The 19990-nt window shown below is 35.4% G+C and overlaps 1 protein-coding gene across 4 annotated transcripts in view; it reads left to right on the top strand.

The window, feature by feature from the left end:
* LOC105338881 (E3 ubiquitin-protein ligase TRIM9) overlaps positions 1-19737 on the top strand; it is a 27081-nt gene extending 7344 nt beyond the window's left edge. For 2 of the 4 annotated variants that reach the window (XM_034470855.2, XM_011444171.4), the window contains exons 3-8: positions 1-127; positions 6545-6701; positions 10637-10776; positions 15184-15322; positions 16497-16721; positions 19258-19737. The exon at positions 1-127 is cut by the window's left edge and continues 107 nt beyond it. In XM_034470855.2, coding sequence (XP_034326746.2) covers positions 1-127; positions 6545-6701; positions 10637-10776; positions 15184-15322; positions 16497-16721; positions 19258-19559 — 1090 coding nt within the window. In that variant the 3' untranslated portion in view covers positions 19560-19737. Of the gene's footprint in view, positions 128-6544; positions 6774-10636; positions 10777-15183; positions 15323-16496; positions 16722-19257 lie in introns of all 4 variants that reach the window. The other 2 variants (XM_066086824.1, XM_011444169.4) reach the window with 1 other exon arrangement.
* The last annotated feature ends 253 nt before the right edge of the window (positions 19738-19990 follow it).

The raw sequence follows: 19990 nt of genomic DNA, 5'->3' as shown, positions 1-19990 counted from the left end.
GGACCTCAAAATCAGCATGCTGAAGGAGCAGGCCTCCCAGTGTACAGCATTGCTGCAGCGCACAACCGGACTGCTGCACTTTTCTATTGAGGTCCTGAAAGAAAGCGACCCTGCCTCATTTCTTCAGGTCTGTACATGTATAACAAAAAATGACAGCAGTAACCCTGTATCATTTGTACAGGTCTATATAACACAAAATATAGCAGAAAAAATCCCATTTTGTACCGCAAAAAGTAAAGCAGTGACCCTTCTTCGTTTCATCTGAGTCTGTAAGTCGAATTTTCCAAAGAATGAAAAAAAAAATAGCCAGAAATTCGATCTCCAGTGTTTAGCCAATTATAGTAGAAAACCCTGCATGGCCGTTTTTTAAAAAAACTATTGGTGTGAATGGTTTTCAGTAGAGTTCCAAGGTTTCTCTAATAAAGGAGAATGTTTGTGTGTTTCTTTGCGATAAGAAGCTCAATAAACTAGTGATAAATCAAGATCGCAAGTAAATTATTAATTTAACAATTAGCCAACTAATTGATTTCCAATTTCATAGAAGGAGCACCAAAGTTAGCAGTTGTCAGCTTCAAGTGTAGTTTTTATTCCACTAAAATGTATGGGCATCAGATATTAACCGCGTTTTGTGGTAAGCCCATAATAGCTCTCTCTGGCTAATTGACTAGCACAATTCAGAAAAAGCAAAAAAACGACATTAGTCATGCAATCCATTTAATTGTTATCAAAACTTTTTCCAGTATTTGGTTTGATTGTGTTGAATTCTTGACAATTTTCACCAGGCATAATGGAGGTCAGCGGTGATATTTTTAAAAGCTCATATTTCTAAATACAGTGTTGATTAGTTTTCTATGAAGCATGTAAAATGATTTGTTCAACTTCATTGGCCCTACTGAATGAATATGTAACCAAACTATTGGTAATCCCAATTATCCAATGCTGATGAACTTTAATATATGTGCCTTTCTGGAGATCCATGTTCATATTAAAGATAATGAGAGTGAAAGTGAATCAATAGAGATTTCAGTGAATTATTCTGTTTTATGATAATTAAAGTGAAAATCAATCTTTAAGATAAAAATCAACAGGGAATTAAAGTGGATCTCAATCAGGCATAAACAAATATAAAGCTCACTCAATTATGGCCAACACTTTGATGTGCTTGGGACATGTGAAAGACCCAATAATATCTAATCTCCCAACGATTCCTTTCCATTAATTATTATTTCAGTATGCATTCTCTGTGATGTGGGTAAGCACCAGCACATTTACCGTGAAAAAACGCAGTTTTTTGTCTCCTATGAATCATAACTAATTTGTTTTATCCATTGTCTTCTGCAGTCGGCTGTCAATATCATTGTAACTTTGACACCCCATTTGCTGGAGGGTACAAAGATATATCTGTTAAATTTCACATTCCTACAAGCAGGTACATGATACGGATCATTAGTTATTAGGGATATTAGCGAGACGTACAGAATCAGATCAAGAGTTATGATAACCAGGACTACAAAGGCTGGGCATCCATTTATATTTTATTATCTTATCTTCCCTGTATCCAAATTGTTATGAAACATGCCACTAACTGGTTTGACAAGGGTAGCAATATGAGGGTTAATTGTAAATCAGGCAACCATTTTTTTTTTTTTTGGCTGCTTTCTATGATACACGAATGATTTATTTTGTATGAAAAAAAGGGAGGGGTGTATAATTTGGCCCCCAGAAAGCCAAGTTTTCCACAAATTTTAGTCTCATTATCTGCCCGCAGTTGACAGCAGTTGCACGATATTGGAGAGATTTACTATCGGTCCTCCTTGCTTATAATCTTTAACAGTGTGCAAAAGATCAACAAAATAATGAACTGTTACTCTCTTTCTCACCCCAAGAAAACTTAAATCATGGTGCAAGTTGTGGGGGGTCTGCCTCGTAGTCAGAGAAAATTGGGAACTCAAAATGGGCTGCAAGTCATTGTAGTTTCAGATGCTGAAAAAAAGGGGGGGATTGTCTGTTTATTTGTTAGGAAGTTATACAACGGATATCCTTTTCGGAGATTAAAGATGTCCAGATGAGAAAAGTGAGGGAAGAAATTGATCAGGAATGGTTTCCTGTCTCTGCTATTCTACTCCGACAAAATCGCCAAATTTTTTGTGAGAATTATTCTGTGCTGTTAGTAGATATTTACATATCACCAGGTTCGGTCAATGATCGATGTGTAATAAATCTGTTCCAATCAGCTCTCGCTGAGGAGAGAAAAAAAGACTGCTGAACTCGAAGAATTGAACAGAAAAATCTTCTGATGCAGGATCAATGTATATGCCCTGTAAAGCCGTATCTTGACTACAAATCATAATGGCTGAATTAAGAAACATGTTAGATTTCCTTATAAACACTCAACTCTTGTGTCCTATGTGAATCCTTGACATCTTACTTTAGTTCATATGTAATATTCCTTAACATTGCTTTAAAATAAATCATTATTTTTATTACAATGACTGAAAGAAAATACGAAGTTATCAATCTTTTTGGCAATTGCAAATTATCTTGCAGCAACATTAATCTTGCTCATTTGATAACAAATATGACCCTTTTTTGTCCCTTCAGCCAAAGTCATATAAGCAGTATCATGCTTCAGAAACTCTATCCTGGGGTTTTGGCTTCCAACAGTGGAATCTATGCTGTGCCAGTCTCCGATAGTGACAGTGCCATCTGTACTATAAACCAGGTCACTGTGTTCTCCTCAATCTTACAGTGATTCTCTTTTTACAGTCATTCTATGAGATGTATATAGCTTGTTTATACCCATACCTGAATCCAATCTCTATTGCCAACTCTTTCCCAAGAGAGGGAGTAAGTGTTCTGCTTGTATTATACTTGTACATTTAATCTGTTTAATCCATTTGTTCCTGGTGAGAAGGAAAAAACCAATAGCTGCAGGAAATCAATTACATCACTTGTAAATCAGAACACCTAAGAGATTAAAGTCAAATCAGAAAAAAATCATATTGATTGAATCTGGCCATGGTTCTTTTAATGAGAAAAATATTTTGCTGCTAGATACAACACACAATTTGTTGTCAAGACAGGGTTTGCAATCAGCATAACCTTAGCCCCCCCTCCTTGTCCACTTTTTGACCTCCCTATGTCATTTACACCAATGTTAATCTGCAGATATGGTCTTTGCCATTTTCCATTCCCAGTGATGTCCAGGAATTAAGATCAAGACATTAAGTGACCCATGGTCATAGTTCTAAGGAGGGGTCAGAAGTTTGATCTTGATAAATGGGAATTCAAAGAAGCATTGGCTCTCTCAATGTTTACACATAAATATACAAGTCCTGTTAGAGGGTGAATTGACTCTAGATAGCTTGACAATTATGTCAGAAATCTTGATAAATTATCTGAAATCACTGACCATGGGTCATCTCTTGTGGCAGCATAGCAAGGTTTCCTCTTGTGAGGAGGTTCTCGGTGGGTGTCTTTATTGTCTTTTTTATTGGTCATCAATACAAAGACTATGGATATTCTTGGTATTAAGGACAGATGTCACTTTATCACTGCAGAGAAATACCTAATGATGTTGCAATCAAAGCAGGCATTCCCTCCAATAATGTGGACATAATTAAAGTCATTTGGCCCAACAAATGATCACAGTTTACAGGAATCAAAGGCTCTGTCATTGACATTTTTTAACTATTTCATCTTAAATGAGTTTGTTCTCTGTCAGTCTTTGGATTTTTTGCTGCCAGAGTTCTCCTATTTTGAGATGGAAATGAAGTTTTTTGCTGTTGTCATTGATTTATCAGGGTCGTTTTTAGATTGTTAGTTTTTCTTTGTGTCTTTGCCAGTTCCTTAGTTACCATTGATACACTTGTAATTTGGCTATTAAAAAGGAAAAGCATTTTGGGACATTCATGTCCTTCAATACTAATTTTGCACCAAACAAGAAAGTTTGGGACTTAGAATTGAAATAATGATTGATATTTGAGGTAAAGTAATTTAAGAAAAAGCAAAACATGCAGATTTTATTATGTTCTTTTGTGAAGTGGATTGATTTCATTCTTGTTAAAGTTCCCATAGAGAATCTTTCATTTGCTTTAAAAGTGTTATGGATAGGCCATTGCATTATAGTACTTAGGCTTACGGTAGACCTTACTATGGACTTTGAGAAATTATCAGTGCCAGCCCATATGGAACAACATATGGTAGTTTGAGTCTCATCCAAAACATTAATAGTCTGAGTTCATGGTAGAAGAGCAAATATTATCTATCTTAAATTGACATAGCTTTGTCATTTATGGGGAATTGAGTCATGACCTTCGGAACACAAAGCAAGCCTTTTTCCATTTGAGCTACCCCAGAGATGTTTGGCTTTATAGTTTATAAAATACATCTTGAAATAACTTGTATCAATTTGCATCTGTCAAAGATAATAATTGATCAATATATAAAAATCTCAGTATTGTTATTCCTCTTGAGGTGATGTGAATGTTCGCTGTGGATGCCAAGACTGGCAGTTAAAGTTCTGTAATGCTTCAAGCTTGCAGTCTCCAAGACGAATCTCAATTCACCTGTCTTGTATATTACAATGATAATCCTGCACTTCGGCTGAGGGAAGATTTCTAGCATTAATGAAGCTACATTTTCTAGATATGGCATGCTCTCCCTAGGGAGACCAAGGCTCCAGAGTTCTATTAATGTTCAAATAATCTGTTCCCTGATGATTGTCATATTTCACACTCAAAGTCAAAATATCCAGGAGAAAGTTATCAGTTTTCTTTGGACAAAAAAATTACAATTCCAAACTTGAATGAGCTAAATATGGTAATGCAGTATCAAATTCATCACATGTCATACTTGATGTGGAAAATGAAAAATGGTGGCTCAGTGAAAAAGTGAAGAAAATGGGGGAATTTAAACACAGCATCACATGGATTAATGTTTGTTCCTGCAATTAGTGTTATTTGATTCTTTATTCATTGCACAGTCTCTCAGTAACACCACAAAGGCTGAAGATTTTCATTACAGAAAGTTGATCCCCAAAGGCTGCAGAGCTTTTTTTCTGTTTGGCTTGCTAAATTTATAATACAGCGGAAGACAGTCATTAAAGGAATCCATCACTCATGAATGAGGATGCATTAATTACTTAAGCTCATTAGAATAGGTTCCTCTCAGTCTCTGCTGTAGTTGTCTCTGTAAACAAAGACTTCCCATGACCCCCCACACTAATCAAGATCATTACTATGCTTGAGGTCATTTATAGTAGTACTCTCTGCATCATTAAACAAAGCATTACATTGATACAGATTCTCTCCCTGCATTATCATAAATTGGAGGTGATTAGATGTGGGTCATTTAAAAAAGATTCCAAATCAGAAGGATTTGATAGAGTTTTTATCTCCACAGCAGGTACCCTGTGTGACCATTATCAACTCTTTCTCTCACTCCATCTCATGAATTATGGATACTGCTTTGACATTTAAGACTTGAATTTTCTCCCCTCTTATGAGATAAATGTTCATACTTTTGCCACTATCTTGAAGGCAGTTGCAATGTAGACAAGTTGGATAAGATGCCGTGATTTACAGACAAATAGTAATTAAAATCAATATTAACCCACAGATGAAAGACATGGATAATGTTTGCTTTTCATCACTTTTTTGGGCGAGAAATTCCTCTGCAAATTAAGAGTCCATCTGATGTAACACAGGAAACTTGGAAAAAAGTGAGGATGAGCTCTCATGTCTTTTGATAGATGATTGTTTTTGCTAGAAGATATTGAAGGTCTTTTTATCTATTCATAAATAGGGAAAATAATGAAGAAACAGTAATAACTCTGAGCGCTGAGAATTTTCCCAGGCAAGATATTGAAAGAAAAATTGCTGATCTAAGGGTTTATCACAAAGTGGGTGGATAATGATATTGACTAGATTATATATGCATCTTTTATGCATCAGTGATATGCAAGACTTAGTAAATTTGCTTCTCTCTCTCTCTCTCCCTCCCTCTCTCTCTCTCTCTCTCTCTCTCTCTCTCTCTGGCTATAATCTGTTGATATATCCTGTCATTAAATGACAGATGTGTAAGATAGCTGATGAACCTGTTGATATTACACCCATCCGGACTGACCTATGGCTCCCAGCAACTGACCATAAATCACCCACAGGATGAAGCTTCTGTGAATGGACACACTTTGTGCACAGTACATTCCTAGTATTTATATGATAGAAACTTATCTAGCAAATTATCAAATTGACAAATGAACCAATAGATGGTCAGGAACTCAGAATGATCAAAGTCAAAGGAATCATCAATAATAAATCTATTCATGATTCATAAGGAAACTTTGAAAATATTAGATGCCCACAACATGAATCCATCAAAGAAGTCAAGATCCTCCCCCACCACTTTGATTAGTACACATGCTACTTAACAAGCTTTTAAAAAAAAATGAATGCCACTTATTTTTTCATGAGTATTTCATGTACCATTTGCCAATACTCTGTGCTTTTCAGCTGATATAAACTTTTTTTACCACCTTTTTCAGGTATCTAGCAGCCTAATTAGTCGGGTGTCCACCGCCGACCAGAACTTCAACAAGGACATGGAGCTGACCCCGCGCATCGCCACAGAGTTTGACCTGACCCTGGACAGTGGCCCCGCCCTTCACGCCATTCAAACCATGAACTTTTTTCAACTGAAAGGTACAGCTGCCGTGCTCTCAAAGTTTTCTAATCTTTTGTGGCGATGGCGGTCTGATCTCGCTCACTATGAAAGTGAGTACTCATTTTTTCCTTCATATTCATTGTATGCTTGAAATAAAAAAGTACATGTGTGTATCATTACAATGTATTGATATCAGGTTTACATGTGCATGAATATGAATTGTTCCTAGCAGTTTCAAAACTTTTTTTCTAAAGTGTTTAGGTTTAAAATTGAAAAAAAAAATTATTTTCAATTATTAATTGAGATCAATAAAGAAAGTTGAGACAATCAGAAAATTCAATTTCTTTTTTTATTAGAGGGACAAAAGCTGTTGGAAGCATGCACTTTTAAATGTACAGGAAATCAATTTTCTACAGTGCAGGTTCTACAAACATTATCTAAAAGAAGAAAATTTAGGCAGAAATTGTAAATTTTTGATTTGATTTGAAAGAAAATCAGGAAAAAAAATTTAGTAAAACACAGTTACTCTAAATTTACTTGTTAAGAATCCACACTTAGAGCGAGTCAGTTTTATTACTCTAAAATCTTAAAATTGTTTAATATACTTAATTGATAGAGCAAAGTAACAATTCGAAATTGCTTGTCTATGATGCTTAACTAAATCAGTGTTTATCTGTACTTTTAATTGTGAAAAGAATTTGTTCTGCACTCAAATCTGCAATATACAACAGAATTCATGTACCAAAAAGTTTTTGAACTGCAACATTTGAACAGAAGTAATGTGAGGTGAGGAATTCCATGCGGTGATAATACGGGTAATATACCAGACCTCATCCCCACTAAATCTTGTGTGGCACAACCCCCAGGTCAAGCAGATTTCCTTTTTATGAGTCTCTTTATCATTTTTATGATAAAAAACGTCTAAAGAATATCTCCACAATGATGCCAATTAATGTGGATCGAGTTTTACCAGATGAACTAAGTAACACCTAAAATTCAGTGCATTTGTGTTTGGGGAAAATATATACCTTAAGCTAAGTAAATGGCGATAGGAGAATTATCAGGGATATAATAGATCTAAACGAGCCAATTTTTGGACAGATGTTCTACTGTCCATGAGTTTAGGTGAACAGAACTGTTTTCATAGAGTGTTTAAGCAGAGTGCCTTACACCTTCAAGTCCTTTAAGGTACCTGCGTACCATTTCTGTCGAGAGCATCAAAAAAAGATGATGATGAAAAGCATTGGAGAGGGTTGCTGAAAGTGGATGTAATTAGACTGATCTTCTCCGGCTCTGAGTGGGATGAAGTCATATTAGATATAACAAATTATGCCACTTATCAACATCATTAAAACAATCATGTACATTAAAAGACTTTAATCAGCAGGTTTCAGCACATCAGGGCCAAACCAGATAGTGTTAGATAAATACAAGGGGGAGGCAGGCGACAGGGGGATGAGCAGGGCGCTAAGTCATTTAGATATTTTGGGAGAGAAAAAAAGGGGGGGATTGACATGGCCCCTCAATGAAGGGTAAACTTTATAAAAAACACTTCAGAGGAAAATCTTCTATACTTTATTCACAAGAAAAAGCTACTTGTATGCGGCTTCAAAGCAAACAGCTTATTATCTCACATCTGAAGGGTGATGAATTTTTACCTGTTCAAGTAGGATGTAATTTAGTCGGGTTGAGGTAAGTATCATGGAAAAATCTGTATCTCGCCCTCTTCACTGGCTAATTTTCTCACTTTTTTCTTTGATTTGGCGTACAGGGGGTGTGGGTAAGTAGACAAAAAGGAAGAAAATGTTGTCTGCCTTGCATCTCTTTGTCACCTCTGTCTGCCTTCATCTTCTCAGTTTCCTAAGTTCAAGCTCTCCTTGTTATATCCTTGCTTCAGACTCCCATACTGGTACAGGACCCCACATTACCAGTTTTTCTCTAACAACATAAAAATGACAATGCACTGCACGGAATCTATTTACTCAATCTAGAATCTGACATGAAACAATCAGAGAATGGAGATTTTTTAGAAATAGATAAAGCCTCTGGCAAGTTTACTTTAGTAGATCATTGCCTGATTATAACACCATGTTTTGTTTTTCATGCATGTTAAGTCAAATTCTGACTCCCTGTGTGCTTGGTATCTTGTTTTACCCCCCTCTCTGTTTATCGGATCAAGGAATGGTGTGCTTGGCAATTGCATGCATTGAAGCACGATCAAATCCTTTATATGTTGCACTTTTTATTACTACATCAACAAGAGGAGAAAAAAGGATGTTAGCTAATGATGATCATTATCCCCCCTAATGTTTACATTTGAAAAAGATCTTGAATGTACTTTGTGTGAGGAGATACAGGGTCCTAGAATAGATGCTGCACCAAATGTATAATTAATGGGAACCAAAATATCGCCACTACAAAATCAGCCAAGTATTGATGCTGCGGTTCTTTGTCTGGCTCTGGTACATAACATCCCAAACACCGAGGGACTAGATATGACATACTTATAGATCATGTGACAGACACCAGACAGATGATTTCTCAAGAGAATATATTATTTTCTGTTTTGTATCGCAGCTTTTTATTGAAGTGTGTGGTTGAGTAACACAGAGCATTTTTATTTCTAAGCCAGTTTCAAATCCTCTCTTTCCTATGTCTTGTCAAATTTATATCTTAATTCCCGTATCTATTTATTGAAATTTATCGAGCCCTGGTACCACTACTGTAGATGTTAGTGTTGTTCTTTGTTGTATGATGCAGATGATAAATGGCTTTAAAATAAATACCAGTATCAAGCTTCAGAATTTCAATTAAAAAAACCTCCGAGCTGGCATTATAGATTCCAGATGATTAGATTACTGAATATGTATTAGGAGATAAAAAATAAATGAAATGCATAAAAAATGGAAGAGATAAGAAAATGTCCCTGCAACTTCTAGAGGTGGTCTGTAGCATGTGATTTATCAAGAGGATGACCAGCTGCCAGGAATCAGCTGTCAATGTGGATGGGTTATCAGTCCAGGCAGGGGATGGCATCACATGATGTTGACAGCTCTAATACACAGCTCAAGTCTCAGAGAGCTCACAGAAATTAGTTCCAGTTTCTTCTCTAAGCCCCACTTTATGAAAAAAGGGGGGGGGTTAAGGGGGGTCTTCAGTGGTGGGTCCAAATGGTTATGATCAAATATTGTGAACATGTATTTGCATCATGCATCCTGATGTTCACGACAATGTAAACTCATTAAAAGTAAACAATCTTATAGAGTATATGTACTTTTCTGAAATAGCAGTAATAATGTTTTCAAGGATTGGGGAATTTTCACAGCTTCTGGTGTGGTGCAAGTTTTGATATGATTTTAATGCGTTTTTTTTATTTTTAAATCATCATTTTTTGTCATGGTTGTTTTGCCTGTTGTTAAAAAAATAGCATTTTGGTTTGATTTATTGAGATGCCTTTATAATTTTTGTATAATGTCATATTTCTAAAAACAAATGGAACTTCCTGACTCAATTTCTCTTGTTTTGAAGTTCATAGACTTAAAAAAAGAAGATTTATTGAATTTCAAGTAGAGCATCTATTAGATTTTTTTTCCATGAGAAAGTTAACTGGGCATTTCATACATAATTAAGGATGCCAAAATTGCATTATCTGGCCATAAAAAGATGTTGACATGATTGCTAGTGATGTAAATAGAAAGAAGCAAATTACAAGTGATGATTTTTCCTACAGAATGTAGATTTTTTTCCCCTAACAATCAGGAGTACTCATTTAAAGCTTGACAGTTCAGGCTAGCTGCCACCGACATTGAAATCGAAATGAAATCCATTTCCTTTCCCTGTCCTTTAATTGAAAAATTATCCTACTCATCCTGTGAGATCAGGATCTTTATTAAAGCTGACTCCACAAATGAAGCATTCAACGAAAAAGGAAAAAAAGAGAGAGCTACTGTTAAAATTGTTTCTTTAATTTCAGCTCCTGGTAAGCCCAGTATTGTACCAGAAGACTGCAGTGCTGAGAACAACAGTGTGACCATTGCATGGCAGCCTCACATGGGGAAGGTGGTGGAGAGCTACAGTCTGGAGTTGGATGATGGATGTGGGGGAGATTTCAGGGTAAGAGTCAGGGAAACAGGTACTGTCTGGAGTATAGCTTTGGTCTGGAGTAGCTATGGTCTGGAGTTGGATGATGGATGTAGGAAGATTTCAGGGTAAGAGTCAGGGAAACAGCTAGTGTCTGGAGTATAGCTTTGGTCTGGAGTAGCTATGGCCTGGAGGTGAATGGTGGGGGAGAGGGAGAGTTTAATGTCAGAGATAGAGAAGAGTCAGGGAAATAGCTGATTTTAGGAGTATAGCTATGGTCTGGAGTTGGATGGTGGATTGTGGGGAGAGGGGGTTCAGGGTAAGAGATGAAGAAATAGCTATAGTATGGAGTATAGCTTTGAGCTTTGGTTTGGAGTTAGCTGGTGTAACATGTTGGAGTTGGGGGTTCAGTCGTTAAGAGATGGGAAATAGCTATGGTATGGAGTAGCTTTGGTCTGAAGTTGGCTAATGAATGTAGGGGGGATATCAGGATGAGAGATGGGAAAATAGCAACATTCTGGAGTATTAAACTATCGCTGGAAATATATGGTGGATAATTTGGAATATTTCAGGGTAAGAGATAGGAAAATAGCTAATGTGTGGAGTAGCTATGGTCTAGAGTTGGATGATAGATGGTTGGGGGGGGGAGATTTCAGGGTAAGAGAAAGGCAAAAAGCTATGGTCTGGAGCAGCTTTGATCTGGAGTTGGATATTAAAATGATTGTAGGGGAGATTTCAGGGTGAGAGACATGGAAATAGCAATTGATTGATGTGAAGGAGTTAGCAAGTAAGCAATTTGGAACTGTACACCAGAATACTAAATGTCCAGGACATGGCGACAACATTACTGTTTGTCAAAATCAAAAACACACATTATAATTTGCTCATTAAAAAATCACCCCAAGTAGTATGGAGCTGTTCTCATTAGTTTCATCTGTCCAAGTGTTAATGAATAGAATAAATTAATCAAATTTAAATCATTATACTTGATTTAATGGTTTCAAATTGATGGCTTGGTAGTTTTTAAATATTTACCAATCCATTTGAAAGCAGAATTTAGAAAAGTGAAAACAAAAAAACCCAAAAGCCACACAAAATTTGTGAAAATGCAAATATTGAAATAAAAATGAGTCCCATATTTTGAGTAAAAGTCTTTGATGTAGAGAGTAATGAAATTAGGTCCCGTGAGTCAGGACTCCCTGTTTTTACTCAAAATGGAAATAAGGCATGACAGTGATTCACAGCTAACAATCATAACTGTTGCTCCTAATGAATTTGTTTTCTAATGAAACCTGACGATTTTTTCCCCTGTGTTACAATCATAGAAGCAGGAAATTGTGATATTTTATTGTCAAGCATTCAGCTAAAATAGAAAAAAAAAACTGCCATGCCATCAATTGGTTCTTTTTTTTCTGCTATGGACAAGACTTTTTTACTTCTCACTGAGAGAAATATTAAAAGGTTTAGACCCTCTATAGATTTTATGTAAAATTCCAGTCAGTGTCACAGTCAGAGATGTTGGGTAGTTGTTTCCTCTACATCTGCCTTTCACAAGCGAGTCAGGTTTGAAATGATATGATTAGGGAATCCTTATAGCCTTTCATTCAAACGGCAACCAATTAACATGAGTAGAGAAGAAGGAAAAAGAGCATTTCTGTTCCTAGCGGACAATTGGCTATTAGTGGCTATTATCCTTCTGCTAGAGGTGTCTCGACTCATTGCTTTCATCTTAACTTCCATTAAAGTGAAACGCTAAAGTAATGCAATATCTGCATGCTATGAAATATTAAATAGGGAAATCCCAGAGATCCCATCAATCTGATAACTCTCTTACTGTGTGTTATAGCCCCTGGCCATGTATCACATGAGGAGCTAATGTAACCAACTTCTGGCTGTACTGTATGCCCTTACTTTGCTTCAACATTTATGTAATCTGGTTATAGTAATAAAAAGTAAAAGAAAGCAAAGGCCATGCCAAACAAGTTCTCAGTTTTACGTTACAATATGCATATCTTGAAGGTTAGGTTAAGTCACTCTGAAAAAGGCATTCGTTTTGATGGAAACTTTTGGAAAAATAAAGCCTTTGATGAATAAAAGTACCGGTATTAGGAAACTATGGCCATGCCAGCCAAATTAGTCGTTTTGTGTTACAATTTCTATGCATTTTTTTTTTAAAGAGTGAAGTTTGTTATCTTCATTCTAACTGTAAAAGTTCATTAATTTTTAATGAAAAAAAAAATAAAACTCTTGATGTATCTACCAGATGTCATTACCTATAAAGTTTTAATTTCAAAGGGGGGATATATCAATCAGAAGTTGGTAATTTAAAAAACTCAATGTGAAATAAAAATGGATAAATGAAACTTAATCAATATAACCATCCATTGTTGTCGTATTGATTCCCGAACACTAATCCTTATTTGATAAAAATGGCTGTCCAGTGTTTGATGACATGATGAAGAATTATGGGTGAATCTGCTCTGATTGAATTTGGAATTAAGAAAGTTGGTGTCAACTTGATGTGACAAGTCCAGATAGTCCGTCTAGACTTCTGTAACAGGGAGATTCCTGGGAGAAATAAAATTAATGACGATTCCCATAGCTGGCATTTAGCTGGAAAGATAGGAGGGTGAAAGTGTGACTCTGACATGTAGAAAATTATAGGGACATGCGACTTTGAGAGAAAGTCATTTAGATATATAGCAGAAAGCCTTATGTAAATTTGATGCTCAGATTTGAAAGGTTAGATTAAATCTAAAATGATGAGAATAGAAATGAAGGTAGATATTAGTTTTGAAAACTCGAAGTAAATAAAAGTTGACAGTTGTAAGCACCATATAGGCCTACAACTTTGAATGAAAATGAAGGAATTCCTAGACATTAATCTGTTTCTTCAAGAATCCCCAGAGTAGATCTTCATTATTGTCAAAACATTCAAAATTCTATCAATTTATATAAAGGAATCTACATATACTGGTAAACAGATTATTGAAGGCTTCACTGCTTGCTGCTTATTTATGAGGAAATTTAGAAAGATCTACTGAAAAATACATGTATCAATGGTAATAGGATTTTAGTATAATATCCTTTAAAACCTCAATTTGAAACAGGTGTCGCTTAATTTTCTCAAAAGCTGGGTATTTTGTATTCATGGATACTGGATTTGTGTTTTAATATACTTGTATCTAACTTAAGCCCTGCCCCATTATGAATACTGCATTTACTTTTAACCATTGTGCCGAGATGTAAAACAGCAAAAATGTCTCCTTTTCTTTTGAGCTCTTTTAGAATGCTTGTTTTAAAATTTTTCATGTTATTTTATCGAAACTAAAGAATTCCATTCCAATAGATCTACCATATTTCAGGATATGCCAAGTGCAAAACTTTACGTTTGTAACCATTATTATCTTGCAAAATACAAATTTCTGTCTAGAACAGTGGTAGAAATATATTAAGGTAAATCTTAAGAATTATGCAAGGCTTTTTTTTTTTTCTTGCAACCACAGAAATTCTTTATCGATTGTTGTCGGTCGCAGTAGTAATATGTCTTCCAGTTTAAAAAAAAGGTGTTATATTTACCTACTGGAAAAGATTAGCTCAGAAAAAAAAATGGCTTTAAGACCTAGAAAAAGGAAACTGTAGAGGAAAAAATAAGGGCTAATTGGATTTAATTGTTTCTGATCGCTGAATGCATGGGTTCTGAAAACATAACTACAGCAAAAAATGAAGTGCTATAAAAATTTTGAGTAAATTATCGCTTCCTACGACTGGCAAATCATCTGTTTGTTGATTTTTATTGGAATAACGTGTCCTTTATTGCTAGTAGAGATCTGCATGATTGATAATTACTATACATGTATTTTTAATTACAGTATATATTTTTAGATTTTTCTTTTTCATTCCTATATCAGTAGATATTTTTATTCATTTTAAAACAATATGAGCTGCATTTTCATGCTGAATTTTTTTTTTTACGAAAATGTTACTTTGAACTAAAATGACCAAAAATATCATGGTTTTTAAATTTCTTATGGCCTATTTTTTTGGGAAAAGTCTTTATGAAGCTTAACTGGAGCAAAATTGAATTGTTGTCGTCCAGTACAAAATTGATCTACTACCGTATATATTCCTTAGAAGAGAAATATTTCTTCTGACAAAAATCAATGATTTGTTCAAATCTTAATAATGATAAAAGTTTAAGTTACATGCAAACTTATCATACTAGCAGGTTTTTGCAGCAAAATAAAGTTCTAGAATATACAGCTCATATTGCTTTAACTGTAAAGACCTAGTAAGTTGTCAGAACTTGTACATGTGTCTGAACCATTTGTATAAGTATCTTATTACATGTATACAATAAAATATGTTCAAATGAAATTAAAGCTGTGTTTACAATAAGGTTATTATAGTAATGTGTCATTATGGAATATCTTTTTACAGGTTGTGTATGTGGGAAGTGAAACAATATGTACTGTAGATGGCCTTCACTTTAACAGTACATACTTTGCAAGGGTCAAGGCCACCAACAACTCTGGGGACAGTGACTACAGCGACCCGATCAGTCTCCAGACAGCTGAAGGTACTATCCTAATTACATTTCTCGATCAGTGACTCGGAAAGGGGGGGAGGGGGGTTGATAGTTTGTGAACATTGGAACTGACATTCGAATATAAAAAAAAGTTCTACTACGCTGCCAGCGTGGAAGTGTATACCATATACATCTATTGTTTATTTTGATTAAATTTAAATTTTGATATAGAATGGTTGCTGTAAATTTAAGATATAGAATTTTCATGGCCAAAATAAGTACATGTATTCAAAACCAAGTACATGTATTTAGCTTAATTCGCTCTAGCTCTCCTGCATTAGTCTGGAAGTGGCTTTAGCCACAAGGGATGATGTAGGTGTTAGGTATGTGCATGAAATAAAAGACAGGAGACAATGTACTCTTGATGAAAATTTATTTGTTGCCATTTCAGTTTAGTAACACTAATAGTTTCCTGGTGGTTTGGAATTACCAGTAAAAGGGCAAGAATACAAGATATTGAAGACGAATTAGAAGCCGGGTTCATCACAGAAGGGCATGATTTAGGGAATTAAATCACTGCGATTAGCAGTTTAATGGTTTTTGTGAATTTTTTTATCAAATTATTCAAGAGTTCTTCATAAAAAGGGGAAATTAAATGAATTAACACTGGGTGCTGTTCCTTATTAATAGAAAGACATAAAAATTCGTCAGTCAATTTTCGGCTAAAGCAATCAATCCTTGACGATGATTTGGGTGATAAAAATCTAGCTAAAGGCATCACATTTACACCTTTGGTGACAAATTATTGGAGTAGAAGGAATCAGAATCACTGGGTCCTTTGTTATGTGTGTCACTGGCCTCTTACTGAGAGTCTCTTGCCGTCTGCTTTGTTGGAGCTCTGGAGAAATTTGACGATTTCTAAAGCTGTAGGGGACAAGTATAGGGTCATGAGAATGCAATCTACCAGGCAATACATTTCAATTTACCAAACAAATGTCATCAAGGTTGAAATAATCAATTTCTCTCACTTTTTGGGATCATTAGATGACATTGATCTTGACTGCGAGTGTCACAGATTTGATTGTAATCATTTGTGCTGAGAACATTACTTTGCCAAAAAATTATATTTTTAGTTGTATGATTTAAGAGCATAAGTGTTGCATGAGTACTTTGAATAATGATTTAATATGCAACTACATTTTCAAATAAAATATTTTTTTTTCAGTGGCTTGGTTTAGTTTGGACCCTTTTTCTGCCCATCCCGACATTCTATTCTCCAATGACAACCAGACGGCCACATGTAACAGCTATGAACACCGCATTCTGTTGGGAGGGGTGGGGTTTTCCAAGGGAGTTCACTACTGGGAAGTGGTCATCGATCGCTATGACAGCCACTCCGATCCTGCCATTGGAATTGCCAGATTTGATGTAGACAAATGCCAAATGCTAGGTAAGAAGAATGGAAAAATCTAAATCTTGGAATTGGTAGCATTTAGATTATTTGATTTGGATAAAATTAATTGGGCAAAAATTGTCAAAAGAGAAATTGCCAAGCATGAGATGAAGGTTTTAAAAATGTATAACTTCTTATTCTTAATATAAAATCAAACTCCTTTCATTTGAGAAAATGAATCTAATGCCAATAATTATCTGCGATTAATACAAGAGAAAAAAACCTCTTCATTACAAATAATGGCTTCTTCCTCTAATTTTGTAATTTGTCTGTCTCCCGAGTCACCAGGGGTCAATGTAGTATCTCAGCTAGAATTTGATATACAAAGAAAAAACACCAAGGATGCTCTCAGATTTATCAAGCTAAAAAAGATACTTTTGCTGAGATAGAGGCAATTAAATTCGCTAGTGAATGTCTGCTGTTGAATAATTTGGGATTATATGGCGAGACTTTGCAATATTCCAACGTGAGGGAGAAGATAGCTGGATGTGTTCTACAACTCAGCAGGTTGACGACTTGTTTATTTTATGGCCAGTATTTTGATAAACTTTTTGACATGAAGTTATAACTTTTTTTCCACCTCTTTCTGCTAGATTATCCCCAGCAAATTATGTTAAATCCACCATCTCATTACTCTTTCCAAAGATATGAACAGCAAAATTTTACTTTGGATATCTTTGAAATTGACAAATCTCTGGAAAAAAAATACATTGGCACCCTGCGGAGAATTATATCATATGATGCTTCTGAGTAGAATTTTATCCATGAGATTTGATTGAAATAATCCAGAGAGCACTTGGTAATACAAACAGTTTCTAACCACTATTGAAACAGGTATCACATTTGATCAAGAGAGAGAGAAAGATAGAGAAAATCAATATCAGATTGTTTTGAGATTTAATAAACTTGATGTCACCGGGCAATACTGCTCAAATGTTTTTCCTGCATTCTGATTGTAGCTGTGCATCATTAAAAATACTCGGGGCTATCAACCTAGTCAGATAGGAAGGCGGCATGCATCCGCCAGCTTTTGATCATACTATGCCCTTTTATCTGTTGATGACATCATCTTATTCAGTTTAATTAATAACTATGAAATACAAATACCGGAAGGAAAAATTACATCATGATAATTCTAAGCATACAGTACAGTGCTAGTGCCCTCTCTCTCTCTCTCTCTCTCTCTCTCTCTCTCTCACCCAATGCCTTATAATGAATGGGGATTAAATGATACTCCAGCGTTGATGATATGTTATCCCCCCCCTCCCCTACATCAATGAAAAAGTTCTGAATGGAGAATCCACATTTATACACTGGACTGAAAGAAGTCTGTGTAGCAGTACTGGAGGTGTCTGTTTAATGATACCAGTAACAGAGGGGAGAGTTCTCTTTGTAGTGGGGTAAGACAAACAAATACCCAGCACCCTGACACTCTCGGCCTTGTAAACATCCCCTCTAAACTTGTTAATGGGAAGGCCCAGCTTCTTCAAGATGTTTAACCAAAACAGCTGATTGATAGCTGCAGATAGACCACAGAAATTTAAGACTAATCAGCCAGAATTTAATTATTTCTCCCATCCTTTGATTACTTCTGAAGATCAAATCGAAAAGTGTCTTATCAGAGAGCTCTCCAAGATGTATAAATCTGTCCTGTCTGGAGTGAAAGTTGGCGACTAAATGTCCTCGTTAGAAATAAAGTGTCTGATGGAAGAGTTTTTACACTCTAATTTTTAAAAATTCCTAGAATAATTATGATATAGGAGTATTTTTAGGAGCCACGTAAGCCTACATCTAGTTAGAACTGTGAGAAAAGCTTGATATGAAAGATGTAGGTAGATATTGGAAGAGGGAGAGAGTTTTTCCACCAGATTAACATTTAAGATTCTTTGAAGTAAAGTGTCGAAATATATTTCTTTAACCACAACTGCTAATTAATTTATAGTCAGAGTTTAAGAAGGCCTTAGGGATACCCTAACATTTTCCATAACATTGACATAGTCTTGAGAAAAACACCTGCATAGAGAATTTATTTTTATTGAAAACTCATGAGTTTATTGTTTGCATTAAAAAAAATTGAAATCATGATAAAGCAATATAAATTCATGAAATGAACTAGGCCTTAAGTGCCCAATAAGCATTTTCTGTACAGCTGTGAATTAAATTTTTTTTGCAAATCTGAACATGATGTATGCATTACATAAGCATAATTTCATCTTCCTTTTTTTTCAGGGGGGGGGGTGTTTTCAAGCTCTTCTGGGCACTTAATTCAAATTTATGAAAACTGATACATTTATATACATGTACATATGTATTTTGCTGTTTGAAAAATTAGGAAATTAAACAGAAAAATAAGCCCGGTTTCTGTTTCAAAAATGTTAGTAATGTAGTTAACAAGAATTTTATTTCTTTTTCAAGATTTTATAAGGGGAATAACTCAATTTTCTTTAAATTGCAATCAGAAAATTTGAGTTATTTCTGTTGTCAATATGATGAACATGTATATTGATAAAACATTGCATTGTTTAAATTTTAGGTAAGGATGAGAAAGGATGGAGCATGTACATAGATGACAAGAGGAGCTGGTTCATGCATAACAATGATCATTCAGAGAGGACGGAGGGGGGGATCAAGCGGGGGAGTGTGGTGGGTCTACTCCTGGACCTGGACAGACACAGACTCTCCTACTTTGTGGACGGATTTCCTCACGGACCAATCGCATTCAAGAACCTTCACGGTGTGTTTTTCCCTGCCCTCAGCATTAATCGAAACATTCAAGTATCCCTCCGGACAGGCTTAGAGCCCCCATTGGAGAGTGATTCGGAGGAGGAGAATTGAGGGTGCTGTGTGTTCAACCATGTAGAATTCTGCCATATTGTTTGTGCAATAATATGCCAATTTTAAAGGAGCTTTTAGTCTCAAGAGATATTTTTCTAGTCAGTTTCTGTACATACTTGGCTGTTAGGTTTAATTTGTAAAACATCAAGAATATTATGTCTTTTTACATAAACTTTTTGTAATATCCAAACAGTTTTTAAGTTTTCACCCATTATTTCTGAGATAAACTTTTTGTCTCCAATTTTCAATTAAAGTACATATTATAAAAATATGGTAGCAACGAATCATTCATCATGATCTATCAGCTAACCATTAGGCCTATATTCACAGTCAACGTTAGTTTTGTGTTTCGGAAAATCAACTGTCCTCATATCAAATCATCTTATGAAGGATCACTAAAAGATTATTACCTTAGCTCTATCATCTCCCTG

This window comes from Magallana gigas, chromosome 6 (genome assembly GCF_963853765.1).
Source record: "Magallana gigas chromosome 6, xbMagGiga1.1, whole genome shotgun sequence".
Taxonomy (NCBI): Eukaryota; Metazoa; Mollusca; class Bivalvia; order Ostreida; family Ostreidae; genus Magallana; species Magallana gigas.
Note: the sequence above shows the minus strand (reverse complement) of the source record. Positions and strands in the feature narration are given on the sequence as shown.